Source organism: Pteropus vampyrus, unplaced genomic scaffold (assembly GCF_000151845.1).
Source record: "Pteropus vampyrus isolate Shadow unplaced genomic scaffold, Pvam_2.0 Scaffold377, whole genome shotgun sequence".
NCBI lineage: Eukaryota > Metazoa > Chordata > Mammalia > Chiroptera > Pteropodidae > Pteropus > Pteropus vampyrus.
In genome coordinates this window covers 621,317-634,493 of record NW_011889158.1, presented here as the reverse complement: position 1 = coordinate 634,493, position 13,177 = coordinate 621,317, and the positions used below count along the sequence as shown (strand labels likewise).

At 41.2% G+C, this 13,177-nt stretch overlaps 1 protein-coding gene across 1 annotated transcript in view; it reads right to left on the bottom strand.

Annotated features, from left to right (window-relative positions):
• AGPAT5 (1-acylglycerol-3-phosphate O-acyltransferase 5) overlaps positions 1-13,171 on the bottom strand; it is a 51,033-nt gene extending 37,862 nt beyond the window's left edge. Inside the window, exon 1 of the mRNA XM_023523060.1 lies at positions 12,942-13,171. Within this exon, the coding sequence (XP_023378828.1) occupies positions 12,942-13,160 (219 nt within the window). The 5' untranslated portion in view covers positions 13,161-13,171. The remainder of the gene's footprint in view (positions 1-12,941) is intronic.
• Positions 13,172-13,177: the final 6 nt, after the last annotated feature.

Genomic DNA, 13,177 nt, shown 5'->3' with positions numbered 1-13,177 from the left:
CTTTATTTTTTGGCAAATCTCCATATAGCAATACCTGAAAAATAAAACAAAAAGAAACATTACTTTGATATTTTAAAGCAGGTACTACTATAACATACAAAATAGGACAATGTCAAAAAACTGACAAACTCACGATGTCATGAACATGTCCGACCATAATTAACAAAAATTCGATTTCCCTTTGGAGCCTCAGAAAGCATAAACGACACATGTTCAGAGAGCAGCTAAGTGAAACAGATGATCAATATTCTCATAAGAAAACTACAACAGGTGTCTCTTGACTGCTAGAATTTACTGACACCAGACATGTCTTTCAAAGAGGGTGACGTGCAGTGGAAGAGACAGGTGTGTATACAATAACTGTCATGAGATATAATGCAAATAGTATGAAAATACAGCACATTTTATTTTAAAGAACTGTTCTCTGCAGAGCAGAAGTCGTATTCATTAGGTGTGATTTCAGCAGATGCAATGAAGGAAGAGTGTTCATGAGAAGATGAACAATGTAATGGAAGCGTCTGGAGTCCTTTGGGGTACACATAGCAATGTCACGGCCAAACACAGGCTGCGTGCAGACAGGGCGAGCCGGGCAAGGCCAGAAGGGAGATGCGAACCAGAAAGTAAAAAGTCATCTGGATACCAAGCTAAAGATGAAAACTTCCTTCTGCAAGCGATAGGGAAACCTGGTTCCATAATCGGGACTCTATATCCCATAGACCATAGAGGGAGCTCCGTCTGGATGAGGGTATTTCTAGGAAGGGGAGGGCTGCACGATGGGAGGGGCACCCCGTAGGCTCCAACTCTGGCAGTGGTTTTATTTCTCAAACTGGGTGGTGCGTACGTATTTGTTATCTGAGCCTTTCTGTGGTTTTGTGTCAAGGATTTGATAATAAATTATTTAAGGAAATGAGAAGTACATTTTTAAAGACTTGGAAGGACAGGGCTGCCGACAGTGGTCTCTCAGGGCATTTCTGTTTCTGTGCTTGTCACCATGGATGATGCAGGGTTACGAATTAGCTACGGCTTTTTAGATCTATCTTTTAGATCTCCAGAGATTATCTTTTGGTCATGACACTACCATTAATATCTTATCAACAGAAGAAAGAAAAGGACATTAATTCGACATGTCTGTAGATAAATGGGAAGCGATGACAAAGTTCTCGAGGCCAGGGACTCAGAATGAGGTTTCTACTACCTTCCTCGGAAAACTGCACAGTGCTGTGCATGTCATATGTGTTTAAATATCTGCTTGATAATTTTTTACCAAGAAAGTTTATCAGTGCCAGAACATCACAAAAACCAAAAATCAAACCAGCAGCTTGGTCTGCGCAGGGAGAGGTGGGGTTCTGGCTAGTGACCCAGACTGGCCAGAACCGCCGAATTCCAGTGAGTGAGAAAGAAGGGCAACCCTGCACATTTCAAACTTTAAAAGCTCTAAAAGCAGAATAAGTGAAATAATGAACTGCAGGTCTTAGTGTACTAAGTGAATCATTATTAGGCACTTCGAATAAACACTGATTAACCAAAGATAAGAATGCATAATTACAATGTTTAGGTGTCAGATAAACGCAATTTATAAGATCCTTCACTTATTTCCAAGGCTTCAAAGAAAAAATATTTCTAACTTAATATTATCGATTTCGTTCCCATTCATCGAAGTGGAAAGTTGGTTTTTTAAATTTACTAATATAAAAGAGAACAGGCTTTCATTTAAGAAGGCAGATTCTCAAAATACTTAGTAAGACAGTCGCTACTGTCTTAGCAACAAGTACATAATAGGATAGCTGTAGTGTCTTCTAAATAAAAAAAAGTTTACGAGAACTTACAGACGCCCATAGGTAAAAATTATTAAACGCCTGTATGATCACCTGCAGCCCTGCCTGCACGGCCACGCTGTCATCACCTCACGCGAGCTTTTGCTCACCTAGCGACCTCCTCAGGAAGCCTGCACCTTCTAACCGGGACCGGATGTCGCTCCCCTGTGGCAGCGCCACCACCCGGTCCCACCCCCTCGGGGCGCCAGCCTCACTGCGCACACGTGTTAACAAGGCACACCGCCTGTGGCCACAGCCCGAGTGGCAGGGGCTTCGTTCGTCACCTTCTACCCCGGAGCCCGGCATGTGCTCCCAGAGCGTCTCCCAGAGACGCTCACTGACCCGTTAACATCTGCACCTTCACTTTTCACCAGTGGATAAAGCGATATCTTCTTTTTAACAGGGAAGGATTTTGGAATAAACCAAACTAAAGTACTTTAAATGCAATGGTGACTTTTCAAAAGCGTCATTTTTAGGTTCATTGTAATCGTTCAATTTTAGGTTCATCCATTTTTAAAAAACTCATCTGAAGCCCCTTTAGAGAAAAATAACAATTTTCTCTTTTGATTTTATTAACTCAGAAGCAGACAATAAAAATGGTTTTTGAATAATTGTCCATACTGCAAGTGACGCACTATTATTCTGCTTCAGTCAAACCTGTCTCTCTTACACAAACTAGCTTTCAGAGGAAGGCCTGGGTCTTGACGAAGTCTACTTTAACCTCGCCTTGATCCTATCTTTACATTTTTAATTTGTCGCATGATACGTAAACTACTTGAAGACTCTCCTTTTTGTATCTTGAAAGGAGGTAGTAAAATTTAAAAGAATCACATATTTAACACACAGCAGAGTACCCAACCAACAGTGCCACGGAGACATAAACATACAGCATCTTTCTCTGTGAAAAAAATGCATTCTTCATCTACCTCAGTAATAAATGTATTCTTTCAACTTGCAAAAAGTACAGACGATATTAAGAAAAACTTATCTCACTGTCCTTAAATATAGATGGTGCCGCTGACGGGGATCAGAATATGCCACCCCAAAATAAGCCACTTTGGCATAAAGATGACTTTGAGCTGAAGGCAACTGAGGAACAGCACACAGAAAAGCTCTCTGCCCACCCTCTTTCTGCCAATGGCGGGGCATGAACTCTGTAAAGCCGACGGTAACTTCTGTTCCGAAGCTGTTCCATTCTGAAGGGCCAGGAAGATGGGAAGCGGCACTGAGGTGAGTCTGTACAGCAAACCTTACCCGCTCCCTAGTGACCCTCCCGTCACAATTTACCAGCCCTAACAACCCCAACCCCCTATTCCTGTCATGTCTCCACAATTCACGCCCTTTGTTAAAATGATACAGAACACCCCAAGCAGAGTTTGGGTTTTTACTTATTTTCTGCAAGGCCCCAGAGCACGTAAATATTAACATCGATAAAATGTGTATGATTTTTCTCCTGTCGATTTGGCTTTTGTCTGTTTAATTTGCAGGCCCCAGCAACAAACCTAAGAGGGTAGAGGAAAAGTTCTCTTCCCTCTCCTGTAATGTAAACAGTCACTAAGAGCACGGGCTCCAAGATATTCTATTTGAATTTTTCTGTTGTTTTCTTTTCAACAGGTACCTGCGTGGGTGGGGTGGGTGGGGCTGAGCGAGGAGGAAGCAGCACGAGGCTTTGGTGTGGCCACCTAGATGGCTGTCAGTAGGTACCGTTGCTGGCAGGAAGTTGGGGAGAAGAGCCCCACTCTGCGCATCTTACCTCCATATGCCTAGTGCCGCCCAGTGGAGCCCCCGACAGCTGATGCAGGAGGTCAGAGCCGGTCAAGCCCCGAGAGGAGCCCAGGGAGAAGCAGGACCCGCCCTCACTAGAGTCAGGGGAGGAGGCGCCTGCCAAGGGTGGGTGGGGGTCTGCGGAGTCTGGGCTGTGGTGAGACCACGCATTTCATTGAAAGCAAACTACTTATTCAGAAATGATCCTGGAACAATTCAAAATGCAGAGCAAGAAAGATGAGAAACATGTGGCCGATAGACTCTCTTAATTCTCTCACCGTATGAAACTCAAACGTTTCGTTTTTTGGAAGTGTAAACTGAAACTTTAGTAGACTGTAATACAGAAAGATTTTGTCACATAGCCTGGTTTTCATTTAGTCATTCCACTGTTTCTAGCTGTCTCGATGGGACAAACGCATTGACAGAACTGGCTGTGCTGGAGCCTTCTCTGCAAGCGGCTTGGATCTGAAACCTAGGCCATCTCCTCACTGACTACGGGAACTTGGGCAGCGGCACCTCACGCCTTCTCGCATATTCCCTCACCTATAACATGACCTCACGGAAAGTAACTACTGTTCGCAGCTGCGGTGAAGCAGATGAAACTAGGCGAGCTACTTCTCACGACGCCTGACACAGTCATCACCCAGAAACTGTCCACTGTTTTATTACCCAACGAAGTGAAATTTTCTATTCAAAACTGCGCTGTGATTAATAAGAGAAAAACAGATATTTAGTCTACCTTCCAAAAAATAAGTCTCTGATTATATAGAAATGCAGCCACAGAGAATTTCACTTTGAATCAGATTACACGTATAATTTATACTCTACGGTGTTTATCATGTGAAATGTATTTTTATGCCAATGAAATCTATCACCCATTAAGTGGTACGAGGTTTCTACCACAATGCATACGAAAACTAAGATCTTTTTCTGACCAATGTGAAACATTTTGCTGAATAGGAAAATCATGATGGCCCTCTGAAACGAGATCAAAATGTAGTCATTTGGCTAGTAATCAGTACACAGAAATAACTGTCATGCAACACTTAAGTGGAACCTTCCAAATCACAAAGCTTTTTAGCCACGAGTCACGTATGGCTCCTGACACTGTCCTCACTCTATAGGGTGCGTGTTTTGAGAGCATCTGTGATGTACAGTCACTGAGCCAGGCAGCTTCACATACTGTCTCAGTCTTCAAGATAACATGTAAGTAAGCACCTCATGTAAGGATGAGAACAGGAGCGGAGAAGCTGGCTCACTCGAGCTGACAGTGTGGCCGAGAACTTGGAAGCCCATCCAGGTTTCTCACACCAAGACTGAAAAATCTTGTCAAATGTGACAAAACTATTCTCTGCAAAAATTCCAACTAAAACATGTCAAATGAGAAGGCTTCTCTTATATTAGCTTATATAATTTTTTCATTTTGAATACTGACCAAGAGAAAACTTTTGATAAATTAAAAACTGACCTAAAAAAAAACTTCCTACGGAAAAACAAATTAAGAATGGGAGCAAAGCAATACCTAAGTGCACCAGAGCTGGCACTCGCGATGTGGCTCCTAAGTTAGGGGAACCACCTGCTCCCGTGCGCACAGCCCCCCACTGAGTTAGCCACCACTGGAGATGGAAGGCGTCACTCCTGCATTTCCTCAGCTCTCGGTTCATTTCTTTACTTTGTAACTCATCTCACTATACAGTTTTGTTTTTAAACTGCCTTCTTTCTACACTGCTACAGTGTGTGTTATTTGAGGGTAGAGACCACTTTACCAATATAAAATGCTGGCCCCTGACCCGATCCCCTTTCCAGGTATCACTCCCACATTGCTTTATGCGCCTGGAATTCCCGCCCGGAAATGGAGCTGAGTAGAGCTGTCTTCCAAATGTCATTCACACTTACACACCCAGCCAGCCTCCTCAAGTCCCCAAGCAACACTTGCCTGCTTGGGGTGTTCTCTGCCTGTTCCTCCACTGAGAGAGAAGTAACGATAAACCGAGAGACTTGCATAGGTTCAAAAATTAGGAAAAGTACAAGTTTTTATTGGCAGGTAAAGGGTTCTCTGTGTTGCTGGCTGTTCCAGAATTCCCTCCCTCTTTTATAAGGTCTCTGACCGAATTCGTTCTCAGTCCCGCTCCTGAGGGTGGGGCGCCTCCTTTATCTAAGAATGCAATTAGACTTACTACACCTGTAGACCTTGTTAGATCAAAACCTGTCAACTATAAGGCCATTCAAAAACCCTCACCCTTAAAAGTGAGATGCTTCTACATTTCCAGAGAAACACAAACCCGTATCCCCTGTAGTCTGCTCTGCCTGTTTGCTACAAGATTAAAAAATCAAGTCAAGTAATTCTCTTTATTACCATCTTCAAGGGGTACAATCTTGTAGAGGGGAGAACATAACATTAAAATATGCTAATATTAATATTACATATGTTAGTGCTACCTATAAATGACCCTGACACTGAGATGGGGTGAGATCATAACAGGTGAAGAAAGACAGGGGCTTGAGTTGGAAGGAGGCATAGAGAGAAGAGTGGTCCAGTCCAAAGGGACACCGCTGAGAATATGTGGGTAATTTTGGGGGGTCTGGGGAGGAAGCAGCAGGTGCACTAGAGTGAAACCAATGAATGGAAAAGCCGGCCAGGGCAGAATTTAGGAGTCTTCATTTCCATTTGGTTATCAGTTGAGAACCTCTTTTTCCTAAACACACAGGCTACTTCCTCCTGTTTGAACAGTCAAAGCAGCTATTAATAATTGGTACATTCTTCTTGAATAACCCAAGCAAAGTCACTTTATATTTGCGTCACAAAGCTAATGACTACAAACACTCCGATTTCAGTGTTATCTTCTACAGTAATCATCCACATTTTTCCTAGTACAAATACCTTCAAAGAGGGGATCTCATTTCAACCAATATAACCTCACTACTTGGCAAAGCATCTTCGGAAAATGAACCCTGAAGCTGGAAAGGACGCCCATTTTTACCACTTCTATTCAACATGGCATTAGAAACCCTAGCTACAGCGATCAGACAAGAAAGAGAAATAAAAGGCATCCCAATTGGAAAGGAAGAAGTAAAACTGCCATTATTTGCAGATGACAGGATACTATATGTAGAGAACCCTAAAGATTCCACCAAAAAACTGTTAGAATTGATAAATTCAGTAAAGTAGAAAGATAAAAAAATTAATATTCGGAAGTCGGTTGCATTTTTATACACCAGTGATGAACTTTCGGATAAGAAAGAGAAATGAAGAAAACAACAATTTACAATTGCATCAAAAACCATAAAATACCTAGGAATCAAATTAACCAAGAATGTAAAAGATCTGCTTTTGGAAAATTGTAAGTCATTGAAAAAAGAAATTGAGGAGGATACAAATAAATGGAAGCATATACTATGTTCATGGGTAGGAAGACTCGACATTGCTAAAATACTACCCCAAACCATACTACCCAAAGCAATCTGTAGATTCAATGCAATTCTTATCAAAATACCAATGGCATTTTTCACAGAACTAGAACAAATAATCCGAAAATGTATATGGAACCATAAAAGATCCCAAATAGCCACAGCAATCTTGAGAAAAAAGAACAAAGTTAGTGGTATCTAACTTTGATACACTACCTGATATCACACTATACTATAAGGCTACAGCAATCACAACAGCATGGTACTGGCATAAAAATAGGCATGTAGATCAATGGAACAGAACAGAGAGCCCAGAAATAAATCCACACCTATCTTGTCATTTATTCCATGACAAAGGAGGCAAGAATATACAATGGGGTAAAGACAGTCTCTTCAACAAATGATATTGGGAAAACTGGACAGATACATCCAAAAGAATTAAACTGGACTACCTTCTTATACCATCTACAAGAATAAACTCAAAATGGATTAAAGACTTAAATGTATGACCCAAAACCAAAAAACTTATAGAAGAAAACATAGGCAATAAACTCTCCGATATTGATATTAGTAATTTTTTTCCTGATGCAGCTCCTCGGACAAGGGAAACAAAAGAAAAAATAAACAAATGGAACTACATCAAACTAAAAAAGTTTTGCACAGCAAAGGAAACCATCAACAAAATGAAAAGGCAACCGACTGAACGGGAGAAAATATCAGCCTATGATACATCTTTACATACAAAATTTACAAAGAACTCATACAACTCAACAATAAAACGATCCAATTAAAAAATGGGTGGAAGACCTGAATAGGTACTTCTCCAAAGAGGAAATACAGATGGCCAACAGACATATGAAAAGATGCACAAAGTCACTAACCATTATAGAAATGTAAATTAAAACCGCAATGAGGCATCACCTCATACCTATCAGATTGGCTATTACCAATAAATCAGCAAACAAGTGTTGGTGAGGACGTGGAGAAAAGGGAGCCCTCGTACACCGTAGGTGGGACTGTAAATTGGTACAGCCACTATGCAAAATAGTTTGGAGGTTCCTTAAAAAATTAAAAATAGAAATAACTTTTGACCCAGCAATCGCACTTCTGGGTATTTATCCAATCTGGGTATTAAACCAAAACACAAGTTCGTAAAGGTCTATGCACCCCTATGTTCACAGCAGTGCTATTCACAATAGCCAAGATATGGAAGCGACCTAAACGCTCATCAACAGACGACTGGATGAAGAAGTTATGGTTCATATATGCAATGGAATATTACTCAGCCATAAAAAAATGAAACACCATTTGTAATGACATGGATGGACCTACGGGGTATTATGCTGGGTGAAATAAGTCAGACAGAGAAAGATAAATATCATATGATTTCACTTATATGCGGAATCTAAGGAACAAAAGAAATGAACAAACTAAACAAAAACAGATTCACAGATACAGAGAACAACCTGGTGACGGCCAGAGGGGTGGGGGGTTGGGGGGCTGGGTGAGAAAGGTGACGGGATGAAGTGCAAATTAATAGTTACAAAACAGTCACGGACGTAGGGTTCAGCACAGGGAATCGAGTCGATAACATCGCAATGGCCGTGTGTAGGGCCAGATGGGTGCTGGAGTAATCGGGAGGGGGGGTTGCTCCTTAAATTATATAAACGTCTACCCCTTGTACTGTACATCTGAAACTAATGTAAAGTTGAAAAGAAGAAAAAAGTGCACTATTCTCCATAGTGCACATTACAAAAGCTTTCTGAATGCGAATTAGACATTTTCAAAAAAAAAAAAAAAAAAAAAAAAAAAAAACCAGATCAGGCAAGTGTAAAACCAAAGGAGAAACTTTGCCTTTTTACATATTCTTCTGAGTTCTTCACTCTGGGTGTGTAAGCCATGACCTGGAAAGCTTGCCTACTTGTCTGTGCTTTTCTATACCTAAGAATAACAGCCAGTTAGTCTTTTTAACGGGCATTCATCGACTGGTTGCTAGGTGCCAGGCCTTGTTCTGACTTAATCCTCACAATCACCTTTAGGTAAATTACTATTATCTCCTCCATTTTACTAATAAGAAACTGAGGCATTCAGAGGTGAGCCATTCCTCGAAACCACGGGGTTAGTTTTTAGGCAGAAGAGGAGTCACACCCACGTGTCTGGAGCCGCACTGTGGTGCCTCCCCGTGTGATGCTGCATCTCCAGAGATTAGGGAAAAAATAATCTGTTACCTGCATATTATTTCTCCACTTTCTTTTCAGCTTCCCGGAAGTTTTTCCTAAACTCCAACTCCTCTTTTGGAGTCCTCGAGCACCACATACTCAAGTTACTTTTTACCTTCCAGGTTTTACAGTGGTAGACATAACCAAATGTCAATATAATCATATTGTACATAATAAATTCTTAGTTTAGAAGTTATATTACCTCTAATTTACCAGGTTGGTTTTTTTTTGGTAAGCTATTACAAGATGATAACATAAGAATCAACTAAGAATCAAAAGAACACCAATACATGAATAAGAAGTCGGTTATCGTGTAGAATTAAAATTGGTTCTGAAAATACAACTACTCAAATGCTCTATTTGAGCCACCTGTAAAGGTAAATTTGAAAATCTGAAAGTAAAAGCTTATGAAAATTACTTTTACAGTAACCTTGGCATCCAGAATCAGGCTCCCTCTACTTTAATATGTTGAAGAAAGTAGAGACCAAATTCTTTAATATACCTAAAGAAATGGGGCAAAGTTAAGCTAAGAAACAACAACAAAACACTGACCATGCAGAAGTGCATTTACTACTGTAGTGGCTGGAATGATGACCCCAAAAAAGACACGTCCATACGCTAAGCGCAGAACCTGTGAAACGTTCCCTCATTTGGAGAAAGGGTCTTTGCAAATTAAGGACTTTGAGTTGGGGAGGTCATCCTGGATTATCTGGGTGGGCCCTATACCCAATGACGAGTGTTCTTATAAAGGACAGAGGGAGAATGAAGACAGCCAGAAAAGGAGGCAATGGGACCACAGACGGAGAGACTGGAATGACGAGGCCACAAACAAGGGAATGCTGACAGCCACCAGAAACTGGAAGAGACAAAGACAAGGTTCTCTTCTAGAGCCTCCAGACGGAGTGTAGGCCCGCAAGCACCTTGCTTCCAATATTTAGCCTCCAGAACTGTGAGAGAATAAATTTCTGTTGTTTTAAGCCACTATATTTTAGGGGCTTTGCTATGGCGGCCACAGGAATGTAATATAACTACTTGAATCAGCACTGCTCCAAATAATAAAGAGGTGTGTGTTGATTTTCAGTGGATCTCACACTAAGAAGGACACACAAAACTTTTAAAATCCTTATTGCTATTCCAAAAGAATGAATGGTGAAGGTATCCAGTTGAGTTTCAGATTTTGGAGAACCTAAAAAGACAAATAAGTTATAAATAGTAATTTTAGCAATAGTGATTTAAATGTTTCCTGTCTCAAAAATGCATATGAAAATAGTGAAATAAAGAAAGAACAGATGTTTACTTAGAATCCAATGGAACATCTAAGTGCATGTGTTGAAAGCAGGTTTATCTGCCAAGCATAGATCATGAACTTCATGGACCTACTTGTCTTCAGCTTAAAAATTCTATTCATAAGAAAACACTCTGTCTCACAACTATGTTGAACCACTTTTTTTTAAAGTCTAGAACTTAAAGGCATTAAAATGTCATTTAAAAAACGAAATTTGAAAATACTCCTGCAATGTATATAATTTAATGGTTAACCTTCTTTCACTCTAAGACTTAAATTACTAAAACTTCTTCAGAAATGAGTCAACATTCTTTTATACAGAACAAACAGGAGGATCATCACTGGCCTTGCAAATGAGAGCTAATAAACAATTAAAGTAAAAAAAAAAAGTTTCCTGGCAAAACAAGAAAAACAAGCTAAAATTTTAATAGAAATTGCAATGACAATCACTGGTGAAAACTATTAAGTAAAAAATAAGAATGAGGAGAGACTGTGTCCGTTCTCGTAAAATCATTTTTCTTTGCGTTTATATTTGAAAGTGGCTATTTTTTCCTCTATTGATTTAATATTAAAGGAAACCATTAGAAATACTGGAAGGTAGCCTTGTCGACCTAGGAACTCCTGAATCTAAAAAAGACCCCGAAAAATACCCTGCTCTGCTACTAACTAGCAAATAACTCCTTGCCCCTAAATAGTGCACGAAGAAGACACTGCTGGGTCAACATTTTTTATTAAATGTTCATAACCTGCTTTTGAAGGTAAGTGGGCAGTTCCAGGATTCCTAACTTCATTAAGGGATCCACATTTATAAAAGAGTGTCTGATGGCCCTCAAGAATAATTCAAAATTTTATCTAATGTAGGTCCCATGATGAAGTTTGTTAGAAATCCTGGAACTGATTGCCCAATGATCACTAACAGATTAATTAAAAACTACGTTCTGAGAACTCAAAAATAAAATGGAGGTCTATACTGAACAGGGTATGGGGTAAGATACACAATTTCAGAAACAATGTGAAATTTTACGATCTTTTTTAAAATAAGAAACTTGCAAAATACAAAGTATTTCAAGTATACTGTACATTATATTGCACAGAACGTGTTATATTCGTTGAATAAAAAATATCCCAGCGCAAGTGGAATTATTTTTCTAAGAGGTAAACTGGCTGTGTCATATGTTTTGAGTCTGTATTCTAGGCCTGGACAGCTGTTATATGATGTGAAATTACTTAATCATGGTAAAACCATACATTTAGATAAATGTGAAGAGCAGGGGGGAAACAATTGGTCTGAATTAGTGAAAATTTTAAATGGGCCCATTTAAAATAAAAGTCAATTATCAGGAAATCACTTTCTGGAAGAGGGATTTTTCCCTCCTAGTAAACACAGACATTGGTTTAAATGAAGACCCTGGCGTCTGGCAAGTCCCTTCCCCCAAACAACCTTTACCTGGGGCAAACTCAAGTCATCAGGAGTCAACAGCAGTGCAAAGTCAGAATAGTAGCCGGTTGACAACAGGGCGAAAACGACTGCTCTAGGGGGGGAAAAGGACAATGGCAAAAAGACAAAACAATGCCATTCCATTCCCTCCTGGCCACCCCGACCAAGGACAGGAAAAAAGAGGACCAACTGAATACAAGAAATAATCAAGAATCAGCTCTTTTCCCAAATTGGGAAGAAAAAAGAAAATTCACAATAGTTATTTTTGCATATGACACGTCAAAGAACTAAAGGAAGAGGGCCTTCTACTTCTGTTTTACAAACTTAATCTACTAATCCAATCTCTATGGAGAAAGTAACAGATATAACGTAATCAGACAAAAGGTTAGCCACACATTTAAGCCTAGTCAAAGGTGGTAAGAATTTTATCTACGGGACGGCTTCTACAGTAACAAATGTATTAATTTCCTCGCCCCGCTTTCACTAGTGCTGGGAAAGAATGCAAAGTTGTACTTCTTGTTCAAACAGTAACAATCTGTTTCCAGAGAAGGTCTCTGATTTTTAAAAGCGCACTCGACTTCAAACATTACCACCTTTTTGGAGCAAACGCCAAAAACTGTCCACTGTTGCCCTACTTAAATCTGCATCCGCACCTACTTGGCTAAGCACCGAGACGGAGAGTTACAAAAGAGGCGGCGAGGGGGCAGCTGATCCCACTCGTAGCCGCAGGACGATTTTACTGCCGCTTCCCAGTGATCTTGGGGTATCTGCAAGGAAGCACTGGGCCAGAACCTAAGATGAGAACGTGAAACTTCCTCCGAGGTGGGAGGATGGGGTGACGGCACATGTTCTTGGGGTGGATGAGGATGTGCCATGCCGGCAGTAACGATCCTAAAGTACCCGGTGGGGCTGGCCGGTTCCCAACTGCGAGTGCCGCCCGCGCCCCGCGGGACCCCGGCGGAGAGGGATGGGCAGGTGCGGCGGGCGGCCGCGGAGGGCGGGCAGAGCCTCACCTGCACGCCGGTGTAGTTTTCGAAGAAGAAGAGCACCATGTTCTGATAGATGCAGTAGAGCCGGTCGTCCACCGCCTGGTAGAAGCGGGCAGGCAGGAAGGCGGACAGCAGCCGCCAGGCCCCCCAGACCAGCACGTAGGTGGGTGCCGTGCCCAGCAGCACGGCCGCCGGCAGCACGCAGCGCATCGAGTACATGTGGAGCACCAGGGACAGCAGCATCTTCCCTGCCCCGCGCG